The 21422-nt window shown below is 51.5% G+C and overlaps 2 protein-coding genes and 1 pseudogene across 2 annotated transcripts in view; 1 reads left to right on the top strand and 2 right to left on the bottom strand.

Annotated features, from left to right (window-relative positions):
- Positions 1 to 21422, bottom strand: part of LOC136405093 (BPI fold-containing family A member 1-like) — a 228069-nt gene that overhangs the window by 44188 nt on the left and 162459 nt on the right. The gene's annotated exons all lie outside the window — the stretch shown is intronic.
- On the top strand, positions 152 to 243 carry LOC136407233 (small nucleolar RNA U3; annotated as a pseudogene).
- The window catches only part of LOC136406650 (BPI fold-containing family B member 1-like), a 202438-nt gene continuing 190741 nt past the window's right edge, over positions 9726 to 21422 (bottom strand). The window contains exons 3-8 of the mRNA XM_066386612.1: positions 15564 to 15705; positions 14812 to 14919; positions 13742 to 13888; positions 12995 to 13076; positions 11466 to 11529; positions 9726 to 9832 (exon numbers count right to left, since the gene is read on the bottom strand). Of these exons, the coding sequence (XP_066242709.1) occupies positions 9726 to 9832; positions 11466 to 11529; positions 12995 to 13076; positions 13742 to 13888; positions 14812 to 14919; positions 15564 to 15705 (650 nt within the window). The remainder of the gene's footprint in view (positions 9833 to 11465; positions 11530 to 12994; positions 13077 to 13741; positions 13889 to 14811; positions 14920 to 15563; positions 15706 to 21422) is intronic.

The raw sequence follows: 21422 nt of genomic DNA, 5'->3' as shown, positions 1-21422 counted from the left end.
CAGAGTTAATCTAAGTTCCAGGCAAAGGGTTTGTGTCTTTATTGTATAAAAAGCTTGCACATAACTCAGTTGATCTACCTCTTCCAGCCTAAGGTCTCAGACTTCCCACAAAGGAAGGAATCATGTTCTTCAACATATCAGAAGACATGTGAAGACTATACTTTCAGGAATCATTTCTATAGTTTGTCAGAAGACATGAGAGCCATAGTCAACAGAGTTTTCCATGGGGAAGGTGACTGTGGGTCAAGGATGCCTTCTCTGGCTTGGTTCTCAGTGTGTCTGTACGAGACAGAAGGACATTACCAGACCAGGAAGGGCTCAGGAAGGATTCCACACCTGCTCTTTCCTGAAACAGTGAGCAACAGGGAGTAGAGCAAACTGAAGAATTCATGAATTAGATAGGGTATAAAATAGATTGGCAATGATGTTGGATTCAGTTAATTGTAGAGATCAGCCTAAATTTAAAAAAAAATCTTACAAAAGAAGATTGTAAAAAGATTTATAAATTTTAGAGAAAGCACTAACACTCTTGTTAATAAAAGGGCAAATTTTTGAAGATAGTTACTCTATGAAGATTACCTCACAGACTAAAAAAAAAAGACTGATGAGATGACATTCTTGCTCTACTGAAAGTTTTAAAAAATGAAAACAATGGCATCTGTGAAATTTTCTACACAAAATGTGTGAAAATTGGAACAATTTGTACTGGTTGGGCATGTGATGCAACTGACCAGTGCCTGCTAGAATCACGTCACTGAGTTCAGTTGCATTGGCGAGGTATCCAGTAAGTGATTTCGAACGCTCAAAATTGTTATGTACCTTAACTGGTTAATGTTGCAGAACTGGTAATACTTTTGAAATAATTTTAGAAACTTACAATAAGGAAATAATTTCTATTTTCGAAAAACCCTTCTATATCAAAGATTTAGGATTGTTTATAAGAACAAAAAAATATATAAATAAAAAATCAGAAATAACCTAGTATCAACCCACAATCAAGTGAGCCTGCTTTCTTTGTTCTCATGACCATTCAGTGAACCTCTTTCCACATCAGTGAGCTTATTATCTTTACAACAAGCAAATTATTTTTAAGTGAACATAGAGTTCTATTTCTAAGATGCACATCCCTGTATACACAAAAGGGTAATTTTGAAAAGTATTGCTTTGTGGGTGACATCATTGGGCAAAGCCTCACTGTGGGCTTCATCATAACCAGCTGGACCCAGAGAGAGAGGAAGGCAGAGAACTCACATATTTTCAGGTACGATCTCTAGGGTCCAGGGTACGAGCCTACAATTTCTCAAGCTAAGTCGTGGTGTGCCGTCTTCTGAGGTCCCCAAGTCCAGATCGACTTCTACTTCTGCCCGCACGAGAAATGTGAAGGGCCCAAACATCGGGATCCTGTGGGAGGGAAGAGTTAGAGCTCAGAACCTCGGAGGTCACAGCACCCCCATTTTCATCTAAAATAAAGGTTCCCCGTGTGTGCATAGGACCCTCCAAAGGACTCTTTTGAGATAATTTCCTTATTTTTCAAAAGAGGTGATTCAAGATTGGAGAATAGGAACGGATTTTTCCAAGTCATGCATCCAGCAAGCGGTTAAACCAGGGACATCAGCCTTCAGAGTATATGACTAATACCTACTACGTCTGCCTCAGGGGACAAATGATGCTCAGTATCGCGGCTTATCAAAAGTGACAGACTGTGACAATGGAAAGTACTGTTGCAGAGGTCCCCAACCCCATTGCCATGAGGTCCAGGCTTGACGTGGAAATGAATGAATAGACCAGAGTTTGGTTTGGAGGGAAGAGGCAAGTCAGTGATAAACTGAAGGAAGTCTGTCTGTCCTCTCTGAATGCACATTCTGCAGACCAGACAAAACACGCCTGTGGGCAATCTCTCAGCATCTCTAAGCATTGGGGCCACGGAGCGTTGGGGTCTAGAGCAGATTCTGTGCTTAAGTCATACTCAATCAGAGCTGATGTCAAAATTCTCATTTTCAAACAAATGAAAGACGGGGCTTTCTGAATGAAGCAGGGAAAGAAAACCTGTAGAACACCTCCTCTTCTTGCTAGAGGGGCCCCAGATTGGAAGCAGTCAAGTGTCCTGTGGACTCCTGACTCTGCACGCAAAGTCACGCTGGCCCGGCCCGGGGAGGGTAGGCGCTGCTCCAGCCACACAGCGAGTCTTGCCGAGATGGCCCCGGGTGCCTGTGAGTTATGGTTGACTCCTGTACCCTGTGCACCTGTGCCAAAGTGGGTAGAGCCATGCATGACACCTATAGCTGTTACTTACCTCACCGATAGGGTAAATTCTGGTCCTATCCTTAACTTGGCGTCCTTGCTGTCCTGGGAGTTCTCGAGGGTGAGGTCTACGATGCGTACATTTCTCACCTGGAGCCTGAGTGAAGAGATAACAATACAAGGGAAGGTTGTGGCCCCATGTGCTGGTGACCAGACATTGTGCAAGGCAGGTGTCCTGCAAGGCAGAAGCTGAGTGTATACAAGGACCGTTACTCCCTCAGTAGCCACAATATTTGTCGCACAGCTACTATGCGATAAGCACTGGGAACACAGCAAAAGGAAGTGCTTGTTTTAATGCACCTTAGAATGACCATGTCTAGCCCTTTGGCCAGTATCAAGCACACTGGAATAATGAGTGAATAAATAATAAGTAAAAGACTTAAAGCCACAGACAGCACATGCTTGGGAATAGTGTATATGTATAAAATGAAAAACCCAGTAAATTGATGTCTATGGGATGTAGGCTGGTCGGTTTGTGAAAAACTGGGTGATAAAGAGTGACATAGGAAGAGTAGAATTTTAGACAGGGTAGTCAGGGAAGGCTTCTCATAGGCAGTGACTTTGGAAAGAGTCATGGAGCAAGTGAAGGTACAAGTCATGAGGCTGGCTAGGGAAAGATGGGTCCAAGGAGAAGACAGAGTAAGTGCAAAGGCCCTGGGGCTAAAACTTGGCTGGCATGTTTGAACAACAGAACAGGCTCAGTGAGGCTGGTGGGCAGTGGGTTGGGGAGAATAGTAGGAGAACAGATGAGAGAGGTAGTTAGTTGAGCCAGATATAGTGGAGGCTTGTGGTCCAATTGTAAGGACCTTGGGCTTGGTTCTGAGAGCCAATAGAATAGTTGGAAATTCAAAGAGGTACAAATCCCAGTGGAACAGAGTGGAGGAAGAATGGGTTTAAAGGGGAGCAGGGGGCTCTGGGTCATTCAGTGAAGGGGTGGTGTGGTTCTGACCAGAGACGGTGGAGAAAGCTGTCTGAGGCCTGGGTGTGTTTTGAAGGTGGACAGACAGGGTTTCCCGGACGCATGAATGTGGGTGTGAGAGGAAGAGGGGAGCCACGGTCCACATCAAGGTGTAGGGTGGCAGCAAATGGATGTCATTAGCTAAGCCGATCCGGGTTGGGGAAGGACGAGATGGCGGTCAGGGTGAAGGTGGGAGTCAGCACTTGAGTCTTGGATGTCCGTGTTCTGGTGTTCAGAGAGCTCCGATTATAATCACCACATTAGCTCTGTTGAGGTTGCTGTTCATGTTACAGCTGATTGGGGGCGTACTGAACGAAGGGAGCTGTGTCAGCACTTTACACGTGTTATTTCATTTATTCCTCACAGCAGTCCTCTGGGATTCCTCCCTTTCACAGAGGCGCAGGGAGGGGAAGAGACCCGAGGGGCTGACCCAGCTGACGGGCAGCCATCCTTTCCCCAACAAAGAGCCTGAGCCCCTCCCTGTCTTCCCTGCTGCTCAGCCGCTGCCTCCGCCCCCAATGGGAATTTCTCCCGACCAGTGGCTGTCTGGCCATCTGAGCTGGAGGGACTGTTAGGGAAGGCCTCTGCAGTGTCAGGCAATGTGGGGGAGCTCTAACACCCCCACAGAACCAGGACCGCCTGGGCCTGGGGCAGAGTGATCAGAGAGCGCTCACGCATATCGTCTGTTTCCGTTGGTGAAACTCGAACCAAACTTCATGGATTTTATTTTGTTGCCGAGGAACTCCTTCAATGATCCTCCTACGTTAGGGGTCTCCGGGCTGGAGGGAACGTCCGCGCCTGGGGGTCCTTGGGTTAAAGTTGAGAAAGAAACATGGGCCTCAAAACCCAATTTGACGGTCAGATGCCCCAAATTTCCGGACACGACCTTGATCTCTGAACACGACCCCCAAGTGGCGCGTTTACTTCTCATTCATCAGGTCTCCCTGGCCTGCGTGGCGGCGCCCCAGGTTCTAGACACAGTCGTTTAGCTGAGCAGATATTTATGGGGTCTCCTATGTGCAGGAGCCGTGCTAAGGGGGCGGGGCTGCGTGGGTGGAAACCGGAGGACCCTCCGCCCTCACGGAGCCGGCAGGCTGGTGGTTGGTGAGGAGGCAGGAGCCCTAGGGGTGAAGATGGGGTGTGGGGTGATGGGGTGTCACCTGGAGAGTCTCTGGGCAGAGGCTGTTTGCCAAGGGGCCTGGAAAGAAGTGTCAATGTTCTAAGCACTGCGGCTATAGCGGTGCATTCCGAGGGGCGCGCTCTGCGGAGGAGGGAAGAGCACGGGCAGGCTGAGCTCCCAGAGGGCGGGCGGAGGGCACTAGTTCAGGTCGAGGAAGGTCTTTCTGCAAAATTGACGTCTTAGCCGAGACCTGAGGAAGGGAGGGCGCCCTGTGGATCGTTAGGGGAAGGCTGTTTTAAGCAGAGGGAACAGCGCCTGCAAAGGTTCTTCAGTGTGTTTCATGTGCTTCCGCGGCCACGTGGCAGGAGGGGAGTGAGTGGGGGGGAAGCGGGCATGGCCCGTCCAGGTAGGGCTGGGGTCTTGGATGGCAGGTCTTAGCAGATGGAGCAGGGCACAGAGACAAGAAAGAGGGGGATTGTGGGAAGAATTTTAATACAGTTATGTAGTGACAATCAGAATAGCTAACGATTAATGTGTTCTGGGCACGACACTAATATAAACCTAACTGGCATTGGCTCATGGCTTAGATTTCTAGGAGAGACCTATGGGTCTGACGAGGCCAGGCACGACTCAAGAGATGACAGTCTCACCTTCGGGGACCTCAGGCAAGGACTGCTGAGCAGTGGATGGAGCAAGCAGCCCGCAGAGGAGCAGGAAGAGGCCGGAGATCCTCAGCATCTTGGGTCAGGCACCTGTGGGAGGGCAGAGCAGAGAGTGTAGGTTGTGGGGGGTCATCCTCTGAGAGGGTGTCCCCAGAGCGTGAATCTGGGGTGGCCAGAAAACTCATGTAAGCCTATTCTTTGGAACTAGAAAACATCATTCAGAGCCTCTACAATTTCTCATGATGATGTCCAGCATCCAATAAAAGAATACCAAGGTATGTTAAGATCAAAGGGCAAATGGACTGAAGTCTAAGAAATATTTTTAATTACGCTGTCTAACAGACCCACAGGGAATTCAAATAACCCAGCACTGAGCAGACAACAGGGCAGGCAGCCCACCAAGGATGAGAAGAGGACCTGATTCCTTCAGCACTTGGGATGTGCCCTGGGGGCCCCAGGTAAGTCGAGTCAGTGTCAGGGTCAGTCTGAGATTCTTTATGGAGCTGAAGGGTTTCGGGGTGGAGGAAAACCAGGGACTCCTCTGTACATATTCCTAACCATCCCAATTCCACTTCCATTTACAGATGGGAAAGTGAGGCTCAGAGCATAATTATGCTTTCCCTGAGACCACCCATATTTAGTGGCAAGCACCCAACTTTTCTGCCTTTAAGTTGTGTGTACTTTACGTTATACTTCAATAAATAAAGTTACTGTGAGGATTCAACAAGCATTTGAAATATTGTTTAACCCAGGGCCACTAAATGGAAGCTCATTTTGGACTTACTAGTCAATGGTTCTCTTCATCCCTCCCTGGTTCTGACAGTGCCTTTAGGAAAACACACAGACTAACAGAGCCGAGGAAGGACAGGGTGGCCAAGGGGCATTTTTAGAAGCCCAGAGAGAGGGGTCTACAATAAATCGTTGCAACAACCCTGATCTATGACACAAGTATCTACATTTATTTTTTTTAATAAGTTTATCTAAATTTTTTAACTTTATTTATTCATTTTAGAGAGGAGAGAGAGAGAGAGAGAGAGAAAGAGAGAGAGAGAGAGAGAAGGGAGGAGCAGAAAGCATCAACTCCCATATGTGCCTTGACCAGGCAAGCCCAAGGTTTTGAACCAGCGACCTCAGCGTTCCAGGTCGACGCTTTATCTACTGCGCCACTACAGGTCAGGCTCTATATTTATTTTAAAAAGCAGAAAATAGAAGCATGGAGAGCTGAGGGCACCTGCCCACCCTTCCCTCTCCCTTTAAAGAACTCTTTCATTTTTGAGAGCAGAAACAGACCTAACAAAAGGCTTCTCTCCCCAACCTTCTTAGGCTGGGTCTTCTTAAAGTTATTTAAAGTGGGCTGACCCGGCTTTTGTTGTCTTCTTTTGCTATTTCTTAATCGGATGCCAGACACGATGGCTGTAGCTCAGCAGCTATTTTGTCAGCATGAGCATGAAAGCCACAACCCAGGGGTAGCAGAGGAGAAAGCTGGCAGACGCCCTATGCCAGTGTACCCTTCTCCCTCCGGGCATCTTGTCAGCACTGAAGTCGCTGTTTCTCGTGTTCTGTGCTAGAGCCAGCACCAATTTGTCATGGGAAACACTCACGAAAAGCTTCAGTCTGGCTTGGTGTCTGATAAAAAGGCAGGTTTGAGAGGGTCGTTGCATTGTGCTCACCTGGATTTCTGCAGGGGACAGTGGAGGAGCTCTGGGTCTCCGTCAGTTGATTCCTGCTGGGTTCTGCAGTGGGGCTGACTTCATATATAGCGAGTGACCCCACAGCCGGGTGACGTGGCGCTGAATCATTGACAGCCGGGAAACTGACGAGAAGCTGTTCATCTTACCGTTTCCATCCCACAAATTCCAAAGCAAACATTTCCTACAGGAGACCCCAGGGATCAGGAGTTAAGGACTTACTCAAGCCGGATGTGTCAATATTATATTTCATACTGTACATACTGTATATGTCACCAGATGCAGAGGTGCAGAGAACGTGGAGGACACGGAGAACCTGGGGAGATGGTTCTTGTCTCTCACTTGCTCTGTGTCCTGCTTTGAGATGGTCTCCTCGTCTGTGTCATGAGTGACAGAGATCTGAGGACAGGATGACCAGGAAGCCACTCTGTCTGCTGAGAGTGGAAGTCAGGGAGGGGGTGCCCCATCCTCAGTTCAGGAAACCTTGAGATCTCAGAAGGCTCTGCCCAGTATCGCTGTTTGATACTGGACAGCTCCTATGTCCTTTCTGGGCCTCAGTTTCCCCATATGAAATAATAGTGGTGGTCGCTATTATCGACAGGTAGTTTCCACAAACGCTTGTGCAACCCTCCTAGCATCCCTAGGATATCAACACTATTATTAGTCTCATTTTACAGACGAGGAAGGTGTGACTCAACTCCTTGGGTCTCAAGCAGGACCGTGGGGGCTACTGCAGCCCATCTGCTCGGACCCACCTAGACCCCCCAGGTAAACTTCCTTCCCCGGGGTGTGGGCCTCTCTCCTGGGCTCTGGAAGGGGACACAGGCACAGATGCCCTCTGTTCTCGAATCCTGTGTTATCAACTGTGCCATCTGTTGTCCTATGACAAGTTTTGCCTGGGGAGTAGCCAGAGCACAGGACACTTTCCAGAACCCACCAGAACCGTGTTCTCCTCAGCTTCTCTTGGACTCTCACATCCCACCAACCCGACGTGGGGAATGTTCTAGTCTCAGGGCAGAAAACGTTGCTTTATTTCATTGTATCTGTGATACTCTTGACGTATCCTACCTATGCCCTGGGTTTTGAATAAAACAAAGCAAATCCCAATCTTACAAAACAAACAAACCCACAGCAAAATTGGCTTTTTGTCCTCTGGTGTGTAGTTCTATAAATTTTAGTGCACGTGTGGTTTTGTCCCCGCCATCATAGTCGGGATGTAGAATAGTTCAATCACCCCCAAACACCCTCACGCTGTCCTTTGGGAGTCCCCCCTCTGCCTCCTTCCTGGTGAGCAGTGGTCTGTTCTGTCCCTACTGACTTGTCAAAGGTCCAGGCACCTTCCCTCCGCTCCTGCTGAAGCTGCCCCTTTATGAAGCCACAGGCGCTGCCTGTCCCATTGCCACAGGCAGGGCGAAGGCCGTGGAAGGACACGCCGTGGACATTTGAAGACAAGTGTTCCCCACATTGGTAACGTCTGTGCCTCCCCAACGTGTTTCTCAGAAATGCAGGTGGTGCCCTTTTCTCCTGACCTGACTACGATTGAGAACCTTTATCGATGGTTTTTGTGTCTCAAGAGATCTCGGTTTGAAGGGCAAAGTTAGTTTTTTCCAAAGGCTTTGTCCTGCCCGAGGTCTGTTCTCCAGAACCTGGGAGCGGGACGCTGGTTCTGTTCCTCAGAGCGAGGTCAGGGCAGAGGCCGAGTGGGAGGGGCTCTTCCTTGGTTTTGTTGAGGGACAGAGGGCAAAAGGGTTCACGGGGAGCTGGGTGCCCCGACTCGGATGCGAAAAGGTATTTTTGTGTAAGACAAATTCTGCTTCCCTTGGAGAGTAACCTTCCCTCCTACCTTTACAGCTGATAATAATAAAGGCTTTTTATGGGACATGAGCGCTTTATGCCATTTCTAATAACCCTGTGGGACATGAAGGACAGTCAGCTGTCCAGGGCCACCTCTGCTAGGAAGAAGTGAATTCAGGCGGTTGCCCGAAGCTCTTTGGTTTTCGTGCTAGTAACCAGGTTCATTTTGGGACAAGATGCTTTTCCACTTTTAGCCTCAGTTTTCTCCCCGGGCTGTGGAGAGGGTTCAATGGGAAACAAATGTAGCACGCAGCCCAGTGCCTGGAACCGTGACAGAACTCTGCAACGGAAGGGCGTGCAGTTACAGGGCGCAGAAAGGCGGGGCCTGGAGTAACATCTGGGGCTGAATTTCTGCTTATATCACTTCTTACCCCGGACCCCAGTCCCATAACAGAGGTCCATAGCACAGTGAGCTTTTCCAGGAGAAAACACAATGAGTCGACAACTTCTTGAACACGCTCCTGCAATGGCCCAGGGAGGAACCCAGGAACTGGGACAGCGCAGGACAAAGTGAAGGGAGCAGGGGTGGCTGCCAGGAGTTCCTGATGGGAGCGGGTGGAGGTGGGCTGCAGGGGTGGGGGGGGGAGGAGCCTGGTTTCTTTCTGTGAAGAGGGTGGGGCATCACTGGGAGGCAGGAGGACCAGGTCTTGCAGAAAGTTCACCCAGGAGGTAGTGAGGACATGTGGCCACAGGAAGGGGCCCAGCCCCTTTGCTTTGTTTTATTCAAAACCCAGGGCATATTAATACTGGTGGGCCCTGAGGGAGACTTAGGCCTGTGTGATTCTCAATGATGTGTTTTGACCCTGGGCTCTTGTTTCAAGGTCACCAGATATTTGGGGATTGGCAGGACTTGCCCAAGAGGAAGGTCAAGAGCCCCAGTGCAAACACTCTGGCCCGGCCCCGGGGGAGCTGAGGACAGGAGGACAGAAGGCCAGGGTCGATGTTCTGTGTTTGGCCCTTAGACTCTATCTGCTGTTTTTTTCCTCCATCAGAATGGTTTACACGGGTCTTGTTCTGCCTGTGGAGATTTTTCTAAATCCGCCGGGTGTCCTAACTGTAACCAATGTTTTCTCCCCTGAAACAGACCCGTGGGGTCTGACCGTGGGTGGTCAGAGAAGGGCAATGTTGTTCCTACTTTCCTCTCAAGTTCCCGTGACACTCACCCCCAGGCTGAGCTGGATGGCATTCCCCTTGATGGCAGAAGACAGAAGGTCAAACTCCAGGTGGTCGTAGCCGAGGGATACGGGCTCTACTCAGGGACAAGAAGCAAACTGTGTGAGGGGAAGGGCGGTATTGGTGGGGTGGTCTGGGGGCTGCTTTTGGCTGGAGCTGCATGGGGCAGGTTAAGTAGAGAGGAACAGGAGTCATAATGATGTTAGTGACAATGATGAAAATGATAATGATGGACATATTCAATATTGAGGCTAAATGGCCCTAAACCTTTACATGTGCTAGCTCACTTAATCCTCACAATAACCTGAGAAGGTCGGTCCTATTATTATCCCCATTTTGCAGAAGGGAAAACGGGAGGCTCAGAAAAGTGAAGTGACTTGCCCATACTGTGAACCCAGTGGTCCTATGCCAGCATCCTGCTTTGGACAAAACTCACCTCTTGCTTAAAACTCTCCACCTCCCCACCAGACTGACCTGTCCCTGCGCAGACTGGATCTGTCCACTGGATTACATGTGTTCGCCTTGGGATTCCCTACTTGGCCACGAGGGGGCACAAGTGTCTCAGCTACCCATGCTGTTGGGCAGAGAACGGGGAGAGCCGCGGGGAGGAGGAGGCGCAAGGCCGGGTGGCGAACAGGCACCAGGACCAGTTACATTCCCTGTGGCCTCCCCCATCTCTCCCCACTCCCAAGTCCTTCCCTGACCCTGCAGAGCAGAGGGCCAGAGAGACTTCCTTTCTTGCCACAGAAGCCTCAGCCTCAGTTTCCTCGCTTTAAAGTGAGGATGTGATACATGAAGACCGGCCTCACAGGTCGTACAGGACAGGTACCTGGTAACGTTGGCTTGAATCTGAGTTACAACACACTAGGAACGTGAAGAATTGGGTTGAAAGCCTTCCCCGTGTCACTAACTTGCTCTGTGAAGTGCGGTGGTGATCGCTACTTCATGGTGTTGTGGGAGGAGCCAGCCAGACAGTGTATATAAAACACCCAGCCCAGTATTGCTCTAGGGAAGGGGGGGGGGGGGGCTCAGTGCCACCGATTCCATTCTCTTCTTCCCTGTCTTCTCTGCTGCCCCCCTTGAATGAACCGCTTTAGAACTCAAAACGGCAGACGGTAGCATTTTTTCCTGCCTGCCAGTCCCCATTCTGAGGTGTCTGAGTGCAGCAGAAACTTGAGGTGGGGCCAGAAGCCTATGACCTTCCATTTCAGCTGCTCTCAGGGAGGGAGCAGCGCTCTCCTGCTGCTCTAAGCCGACAGGGGTTGCAGTATCATTCCTTTATCCATCACTTCAGCACACGTTTGCAAACAGAGCACCTGTTATGTGCCTGGAACTTTTCACCCTCTGCAGCCAGAGCACCTGTTATGTGTCTGGAACTTTTCATCCTCATTACCAATCCTGGGAGGTGAGGAGGTATAACCCCCATTTTACAGATGAGGAAGGTGAGGATAAGGAGATGGAGTTGGCTTCCCATAGTCATGCAACACATCAACGGCAGAGCTGGGATTTGAACTTGCGCTTATCTGGGGCATCTGCTGGCTCATGTGGAAACTTGTCCAATAGCAGGCACTGGTGAAGTCACTGTCTGCTGATCCCAGGCAGAGATCAACTGATGTTGCCTGCTCAGGGAGGCGCCCCCTGGGCAGACCCAGGGGCTGGAGGTCGGCTCAGCAGTAAAGGAAAATGGCGGGAAAGAGCAGTGCACTCACCCCTCACCAGACGCAGGAGGTCTGTGTGCATGTCCTCAAAGGCCTGCTCGATCACGGGACACAGCTGTAACAGCACAAATGCAGGAGCTCCGTCAGCAAGGGGGCCCGCAGTGACCCATGCCCGGCCCACGTGGACTCAGCCCCACCGCTGTGTGCGTGGCCGGCCAGGTTTCTGTCCACGTGGTTGAGGACTCAGTGGTACATCCACTCCCCCGGGCCGGCCTTGCTGCTCAGAGCCCTCCACAGCCCTCGGTGAACCTGGGACCCTTTGCTAATGGTTTGTCCCTTTCCTGTGCCCAGGGTGCGCCTGGCCTGCCAGGTGCCCTCCTCATCAGACTCCTCATCTTGTCCCCAGGAGCCCGTGCTTTCCATGAGAGGGAGAAGGAGAAGTCATTCCTTCATTCACCTATTCATTCAGCCAATTATGAATATTGTACAATGGCATAAAAGGATATGTCACTTAAACAATATGAAATAGTGTCGACACCAAGTGCAGCCGCGTACACCCGGGGGTGCGTGTGGGCGGACATTGGAGGCAGTGTGCAGAAGGGAAAATAGCTTCCAAGTGAAGGTAAGAGGATTATGGGCATTTCCCCCTAAGGTCGTTTAGTTATCACAGCATCTTTTCATTTCAAAAAAAGTTCTATTGTGAATAAAATATTAGTTCTACGACAAGGTTTCTTTGTATCCCAGGAAGTCCACTGTTGTGACTGTATCTTTGAATTTATAGCGGAACTCAATGGTCAAAGTGATGAGTCAATGTAGAGAGTTTTAACTCATCTGTGGCGTATAAGGGACATAGAAAATGAGACCGACTCAGAAATGTTTGCGGACTCAGAAAAATAAGCCCAACAGGCCCTGGTAGTTGAACAGACCCCTGAAGACCACAGACCGGCGTGAGAAACTAGTGTAACTAGAGCCAGCTTGTACTGCTTTGTGAAGGCAAATCGTTAAATTCTCAGGAATTTCCAAGCCACTGCCAAACGCGGACATTATTAAGAATTAAAGTATATAAACTTACAACTGATTAAAAGCAATGTTCATGCGAATTCAAAGCTCACTACTTCCTAATGGTCTCGTGGTAGCTTGCTACGTTCCCTTGCTCTCGAGGTTGCTGACGCCTGTTGTGTTTGCGTGGTGGGGGTACCACACGGCGTTGTGCTGCTGCACATTCCTGCCCGGCTATGTGTGCTGACATCCCATGAGCAGCTTGAAATTGGCCTCGGAGGGAATGTTTACACCAGCGAAAACGCTACAAATCTGGGCTCGCTCCCCTCAACTGCTCCCAGAGTCAGTTGTTAACAATGTATCAGCACATCACTGTTCAAGGTCTCCCGGCTGACTTGTGGGAGTTCCATGATCTTGACCTCAATTATCCGTTGCTGAAGAAATAAACGATCCAGACCCAGAGTTTTCCACTCAAGGCGGTACAGGTCCCTTAGCACCAGCTTGCAGTTCCAGCACAGACCCACAGGGGGAGCAATCACCTAAAGACCTCCTGGGGCCAGTGCCGCCCTGATTCCACTCACTTGGCTTTTCACCAGTTTGGGCAGGGCTGGCACCAGGAGGCTCATGACTTTGTTGGCTAAGGGGTTGACCATGAAAGAGAGCCTTCCGGAGAGGAGGAAGGGAGAGAGAATAGGCAAGGTCAGAGATGATAACCCCTCCCTCGTTTTTACAGAAGGGGAGACTGAGTCCGGGGAAGAAAGGAGCTCGCCCAGGGATACAGGACCTGTGGGGACAGGGCTGGGAGTAGACGCTAAGGCAGGTGCAGCCGGGGGCAGAGAGTTCTCAGGGATCGGGGGGCTGGGGGTTGTCCCAGAAGTCGGTGCTGGACACTGGGATGCTGGCAGGTGGTATTCTTCCCCACTCTCCTGCTGAGGGGATGTGGGGGGAAGCACCTTGGTTTGGGCCCCTGCTGAGTGCCTACAGCCCCGGCTGAGCAAAGCCCGGAGGTGGGCGGAGGAGGCGGCGTGAGTACGCAGCGCCTCCCAGATCGTCAACGCGGAGATCCATCTACCCGACCCCAGAGCGTCCTGGGGTGGTTTGAGGGGCCCCAGGAAGGCGGCTCCTCTCCGCCTTTACATGTTTGCTCCACCGCCTGGCGTGAGGCCTGGAATCCCACCATGATGGCCTCCACCCTTGATGCCTTGAACTCTCTCTGGCACCACAGATTCCCTGGAAGGTTGGCCCCCCTCTTTCTCTGGGCCTCAGTCGTTCTCCACCTGTACACTGGGGCAAGATCGCGGGAGCCGGCGGGAGGTGGCCGCACTCACTTCTGCAGCAGGCTGATGCGCAGGCTCCCGTGGCTGTTGGAGCAGCTGCTGAGGGTGAGGCTCTGGCCTGTTCTGCTGGTCTTCATCCGGATGGTGGCTTGGGCCTGCGTCTCCATGTGCATCTCCACGATGGTCTTGACCAGCGGCCTGGGAGTGGGTGTGCCCAGCGCCGTGAGCGCCGTTCCAGCTCCCGGCGACCGGAGCAAACCCGCTGTCCCTCTCGGCTTCTGGCTCTCTAACCTCCCTTCTCAGGCTCCTTGGCTAGGTTCTCCTCATTTCCCTATTTTTTTTTTTTCCTTTACCCCAGCATGTCTCAGGCTCCGTGTTTTGATTCCTTTCCTGGTTTAGATCCTCCGTATATGCCAACAGCTTCTGAATTTCTACCCAACTCCTTACTCAGGTGTCTGACAGGCATCTCAAATTTAATGTGTGCTAAATTGAACTGGGGCCTTCCCAAGCCTGCCCTCTCACCCTTCTCTGTCCTGGTGGTGGCCGCTCCATCCCGCCAGTGGCCGAGGCGAAAGCTGTGGCGTCAGCCTCGACCCCTCAGCCTCGACCCCTCTCTTCCTCCATATCCATCATCGGGAGCTCCTGCTGTCTCTGTCTGCTGCCAAAACGTACCCAGAATCTGACCCCTTCTCACCACCTTCCTGCCCCAGACTCGGGTCCAAGCCAGCACTGTCTCCCTCCGAGTTATTTCAGTGGTTTCTGGATGGCCTCCACTCTTGCCTCCATATACAGCAGCCAGTGGGATTCTTTAAAAATGCTAAACTCTGTGTAAAACCCTTCACAGCTCCCATCTCACGTGGTAACCGCCAAGTCCTCACCTTGCTCCACAAAGCCCTATAGGATTTGGCCTTGGTTGCCTGCTGGCTTTACTTCCCACAATTCTCCTCTCTCCTTCCTCTCTTTCCGTTCTCTGAACAAAGCAAGTGTACTCTTGCCTCAGGGCCTTTGCACTTGCTCTTCCCTCTGCTAAGAACTCTTTTCCAGAAACCTGCATAGAGGAAAAGGAGGTGCGAGTGGATGAACCTGTCAGGCCTCCTGTGCCAGACCAAGGAGACACTCACGTGTTGAATCCGGCCACCATGTCCAGTGGGATCTTGACTGTCAGCTCCTGGTCGTCAGCAGAGGGTAGCACCTGCGGCTGGAGGATGTTGGCTGAGGTGACTTTCAGCCTGGATGGGATGCAGGAGAGATGATGAGCGTTCGCCACAAACTTGTTCCCCTCCATTTTTCCTGTTTCCCCTGGTGCCCAGCCAGTAGCTGGATCCAAGCCTTGTGCCTTGACCCTTCCCAGCATGACATTGCCATGTGTCTTCCCCCCGACCCCTGCTCCTGCTCACAACACTCCCGTGCCCCACCCCCCTTTGCTTAGGAGATGAATCCCAGTTCCTTGGGCCGATTTGTAAGACCTTCTGTGACCTGGCCCCACTGAACCCTCCCCCCCCAGTCCTCACTGTGGGGTGTGAGCAACAGCCATTCTGACAAACCCTCTTCCCCCTGTGCTTTGCCTCGGCTGGCCCCTCTGCCTGGAGTACCATTTTCTTCCTGTCTCCTGGTGAGCACGGAGTCAACGGCTCACCTGTCACCGAGACGAAGAAGCATCACCTTATTCTTCACCCTCTCACCCAGGTGACCGTCCCCTGGAGTCACCCTACTAGGCTCTGTTACTGTCGTTAACTCCTTTGAGGAGCGGACTTCCTTTGCTCTCTTGTTTGTAGTCAGGCACAGAGTTAACACTGACTGATGCTGCTGACTGATCAGTCGAGCATGCAGAAGTGTGGGCAGGGGCCTGCCAGCTTGGCCCTGCTCCACCTACCAGACAATATGGTTCAGGACAGAGTTCACCAGGCTGCCCAGGACGGGGATGCCCCTGGCTGGCTCGTCCCGCACGGTGCTGAGCAGAGGGAGCTGCTCTAAGATGTTGACAGCATCATGGTCCTTCAGCTCCTGTGTCAGCTCTGGGGACACATTCTAGGAGAAAGGAGGTCTTGGGCTGTCATGGGGGGAGGGGTGGGGTTCTGGGGCCCCTGGCAGGCAACTGCACCACGCACGTTGGGGCTGTGTTTGCAAATACACCAGAGGCCTCAAAATCCTAAAGGTGAGGCCTCCTGGGAGGGACCCCGCATGCCCCTTGGGCACATCTCCAGAGAGACAAAGCCCCCTCCTGGGCTTCCCAGCTGGCCATGCCCGCTGCCCGTGGACAATGCCTCTCTGTAGGAGACCTGAGCCCCGTGCCAGGGCCTGGGACCGCGTCAGCTCCTGCTTCCTGCCTCCAGGCCCCACACGCTCGCTGGGGGCGGCAAGCGTGACTGCACCTCTGTAGGCCTAGCACGCTTCGGAGCCACAGGGCGCGGCGGCCAGCCCTCCGTACCGCTCTGCTCCCCTCCAATGGCGGAAGGCCTTTGTCCCGGCCTCACCCTTTCCGGCTCCCAGGCCTTCACTTGTGCTGGGTCCTCTCCCTGGAATGCCTTGTCCACCCCCCCCCCCCCGGACAACCCTGGCTTTCCCTGTGTGGACAGCGGAGCCTGGGAGGCCTCAGGAGTCTGACACACACGGTTCAATTTCTGCTCCTGGGTCGGTCAGCTGTGCAGCTGTGGGAAGATGGCTTCTCTCTGAGCCTCTGTTGCCTCAGCTGTAACACAGGACTGGTCGAGGGTCACATAACACAGCGTGGGTTGCTTGGAATGTCGGAGAATTCAGTGAATGGTAAATGCTATTATTACTGTTGAAATAATATCACTGACTGTTAAGGCCCAATTCAGAAGGCAGGACCTGCATAAAGTAGCCTGACCTCTTCTCCATCTCAATCTGCTGTCCTTTACCCTCCTGGGAGTCCCGAAGTACTTACTACTTTCTCTCCTAGAGCTTGGATGCCCCTCTTCCTTGAGAGATGTCCATTTTATCCATTCATCCATCCATCTATTCATCATTCATCCATCCATTCATCATCCATCCACCCATCTATCCATCTATCCATCTATCCATCCACCATCTATCCATCCATCCACCCATCCATCCATCCATTTATTCATCCGTCCATCCATCAGCCATGCATGCATCTATGCATCGATCCATCCATCCATCCACCCATCTATCCATGCATCCCTCATCCATTCATCCATCCATCCATCCATCCATCCATCTATGCATCAAAGCATTCATCCATGCATCCATTCATTTATGCATCCATCCATCCATCTATTCATCCATCCATCATCCATCCATTCTTCCTTCCATCCATCATCCCTCCATCATCCATCCATCCATCCATCCATTCCTCCATCCATCCATTCATCCACTCATCCATTTACCCATTCATCCATCATTCATCTTTCCACCCATTCATCCATCCATTTATTCTCCATTCATCATCCATCCATCATCTATCCCTCCCTTCCTCTCCAACCCTCCCTCCCTCCCTCCCTCCCTCTATTCATCCATTCATCCATCCATCAATCCACTCATTAATCCATCTATCCATTAACCCATCTATTACTCATTCACTTACTCAGCCCAGTCTCCTCTAGTCTCTCTTTCCACCTTTAGTCCCACCCACCAAAATTGAATTTCCACCCAACAGCCTGAATTAAAAAAAATTACTCAGATCTTGTCACTGCCCTGCTTATTAAAACTCCCCAAAGGCCTCTGCAGCTCTTGCATGAAAGTCCAAGCTCTGCGAGGCCCCATGTAGTTGGCTGCTGTCCACCCCTCAGCCCTCATCTCTCATTGCTTTGCCCATCTCTCCTCTCATTCCTACCTCAGGGTCTTTGCACATGCTGAGCCTCTTCCCCAGGAGTGCTCCTCTCCCAGCCCTTCCCCTGGCTGGCTCCATTCACCAAGTTTCTGCTTCAATGTCCCTTCCTTGGAAAGGCCTTTCCTGGCCACTCTGAAGTAGGCTTCTTTCTCACTGCCCGCTGACGATTGTCCTCACTAGCCTTACTCAAATCTGAAAACCCAGTCTCATCTGAGGTACCACAACTCCATGGATGCTATATACCAAGAACGGGGCCACACCACAGTAGGAGCAGGTGGCCAAGAACTGGCTGCATAGCTCTTGGGTCCCTCATGTGGAGGTACTGACCCAGATCGAGGTGATAGAAGGATCAAGAGGGCAAAGGAGGCAGCTGTGGTTCCTCCTCCCCCTCTCCCAGCGAGGAGAGCAGGGGTGTTTGCTCCTAATGCCTGCAAGAGGGAAGGGGCTTTCCAGGGACCATTTAGGGGCTTGAAGGTCCCTGGAATTGGGACATGGAACATACTGTATTCTCATCCTTGCCTGAGACGAACAGGCTGATGAGCTGATGGTGTGGTGGGGAGAGTGGCTTCTGTGAATGGGACATGATAGACCTTCGCTCCCTCTGGATGGGGTCAGAGCTATGTGTGTGTTTCTCCAAGGGCCGGGTATAGACCCTGCAGGAGAGATCTGGTCTGAGGCCGGTTTAAGACCTTCTCAATATCATCACCCCCTGGGCAGGTGAGGAGAGGGTGCCAGAGAGCCGCGGGCTGGGGGTGGCACGCAGAGTGGCCCGTTTGAGAAGCTCTGTCCTTATCTGAGGTCACAGCCTGAGAGGCCTGGTAGGGAGGTTAGAAAACACCCCCAATGAAGGTGCCCATGCGACTCAGCTCCACCCGTTTCTCATCTCCCCAGAGAGTAGGGAGCCGTCTATCAGTCAGGGGAAACCTCTCTTGCCCATCCATCTTTCCTCTCCCTCCTGCCAGAGATAGAGGAAAAAGGTGTGTGTGTGTGTGTGTGTGTGTGTGTGTGTGAGAGAGAGAGAGAGAGAGAGAGAGAGAGAGACAGACAGACAGACAGAGAGACAGAGAGCGCCTTCCCTCCCCTGTTCGTCTATCAAGCTGGCCCGTAGAAGCCGCAGCCAGGTGGGGAGGAGAGCCTGATGTTCCCCTGACGAGGACACTGGGACACAGCAAAGTGGCAGAGTAGAAAAGACCATCCTCATCCACCCCGACTGAGGCCCAGGTTGGAGAAAAGGGAGGTGTCACCCCATTTTCTAGATAAGGAAGGTTCCTGGAGAAGGGAAGTGACTGGCCCAAGGTCCCACAGCCAGAACATGTGGATTTGGACCCAGTTCTGGCTGACTCTGGAGCCCGCACTCTGCGCCTCTGTCCCAGCCCACCCGGTCACCTCCAGTGGGGACGAGGGGCACCCTCTTCTGAGGGGTCTGTGGTCCTGTAGAAAACCAGAAACGGTTTCTGAGGACACGGCAGGGCTGGACAGGTGGGAATCAGGAGGCCTTGCAGACAGTCACTGACTCGAAACTCAAGAAGGAAGCCACCTTGAGGGACTCGTCTGAGTGGCCTCAAGTCCATAATTTAAAGATGCCACCCAAGATGCCAGCAGAATGGCAGAAACACTTCACTTCCTGTGGTCTGGTACCAGCTTTCGGAGAAGTCCTCAGGGGTCCGGACTCAGGATGCCCTAATGCCTGCAAAAGGGAAGGGGCTTTCCAGGGACCATTTAGGGGCTTGAGGGTTTCTGGCGTTGGGACATGGAACATACTGTATTCTCATCCTTGCCTGAGACGAACAGGCTGATGAGCTGATGGCGTGGTGGGGAGAGTGGACTCAGGGTGCGACAATTGATTACAATGTCTGCCGTGAGCAGTAGAGACGCTACATCCTGCCTCCTTGTTGAAGACTTTGCATTCCTTTGTAAAATAGCCAAGAGATAACGAAGCGGAGCAGGGAGGAGATCTCTGGACAACATGGAGTTTGCTAATGCCTTTGGATAAGTCTTCTGATCTCTGGGCCTCAGTCTCCCCAACTGTTAGATAAGGATGTTGGGCTGCTTGATGCGGTGGGTCAGGCTGACTTGGAAAACCTTGGCTTATAGCAGAGGGAGCTCAGTAAATATGCAAGGAGGCATGGCCTGTTTCTGGAGACAGATTTGTTCTTAGAAAGGCTCATACCCATTGACCCAGGGCCCGTGTAGATTCTGTGTGAGGGAATAATTACCCAGTGGTGTGGGAAAAACGAACTGTTAGGTTGCTCATTGGAGCATTATGTCTATATAATAACCCTAAAGTGGGACCAGCTTAAATGTCTAGCAACAGGGGATTTATGAAATAAATTGTGGGCCATCAGGAAGCTGTCCCAAAAATATATAGAGAAATGTATTAAAGACTCTTAGCGGGTAAAAAAAAAAAAAAAAAAAAAAAAAGAGAAAGAAGCAGTTTCTTCTATTTTTTATTAATTTTTTTTTAAATCTAGAAAAAATACTGGAAGGAAATGCATCAAAATGGTAATGATACTTATTTCCTGGTGGTGTCATTACAGGTGACCCTTACCATTGTTTTGCATTTTCAAAAGTAAAAAAAATATATTCTTATGCCCTGACTGGTTGGCTGAGTGGTAAAGCATTGGCACGCGTATGGCTGTGCCAGGTTCGATTCCTGGTCAAGGCACATAAAAGAAGCGACCACCTGCTTCTCCACTCCTTCCCCTTCTCTCTTTTTCTTCTCCTCCCACAGCCATGGCTTGATTGGTTAGAGTACATCAGCCCCAGGCTCTGAGAATGGCTCTGTGGAGCCTTTATCTCAGGCACTAAAAATAGTTTGGTTGTGAGCATGGCCCCAGATGGGCGGAGCATTGGCCCCAGAAGGGGGTTTCTGGGAGGATCTTGGTTGGAGTGCATGCAGGAGTCTGTCTCTATTTTCCCTCCTCTCATTTGGAAAAGAGAAAAGATGAAAAATAAATTCTTGCGCTGAATGAGTTTTTTGATCAGCAAACAACCCCATGTAATAGCTTGGAAACGAGTAAATAAAAGCTGGGCGAGGACAAAGGAACTGAGAGCCTCATTGCTTTCCCAGTGCCCACCCGCAGGCTCAGGATTCCGGGGGAGCACTGCGCTGACAGGGCTGACAGGCGCAACAAAAGCCCAGTCACGCTTGTCCCGGAACCACTGGGAAAGAAAGACAGAAATCGGACCTGGAGACTCACCAGGTGTAATCCCTCTTTTGTGGGATAGGAATAGGTAAGCTTTAATGCAAACAAAGATAAGCTTTACTGCCAAGCCAGACTACTGGGTTGGGTCATGATGGGGTCAATGCCGGCAGAGGGCTAAGCGCCATGATTCCCATCAACTCGAGCAGCGTGTGACCTGGTGGAGGTCGGCTGGGCCTTCGTAAGTGCCTGAGCGAAGGGAAACCCAGACAGAGTGATGTGTGTTCCCCCATTCTCTTTAGTAACTCAGGACTGTGGGGACAGACAGACAGAGGCCTCAGCCGGCAGGTCAGTTGGTCAGTCAGCTGATTGTGTTCCACACTGTGTGTGGACCTAGTTCTGGGTGCCTTGGACAGAGCAGTGAGCAAACGAACCCCCTCATGCCCTCCTGGGACTCACATTCTCCTGGGAGCCAGAGAGGGAGCCAGAAACGGACAGAGAAATGTAGAATCACAGAGAGCCCAGTGGTCGCAGTTGTGGGGACAGAGAACAAAGAGAAAGAACGTATATGGGAGGTTGTTGTGGCAGCGTCAGGGCAGCGTGAGGACTGCACGCAGCTTTAGCTTCAGCTGGGTGCCTCCCCCAGCGCCTGACACACGCACACACACACGCACACATGCACACGCACACTCACACTCACACGCACACGCACACGCACACTCACACTCACACATCCCCTGTGGAAGTCTCTTCTTGTTTGACTTTCACATTTCACACG

Source organism: Saccopteryx leptura, chromosome 5 (genome assembly GCF_036850995.1).
Source record: "Saccopteryx leptura isolate mSacLep1 chromosome 5, mSacLep1_pri_phased_curated, whole genome shotgun sequence".
NCBI classification, from domain to species: domain Eukaryota; kingdom Metazoa; phylum Chordata; class Mammalia; order Chiroptera; family Emballonuridae; genus Saccopteryx; species Saccopteryx leptura.
This window is presented reverse-complemented; position numbering and strand designations above follow the sequence as displayed.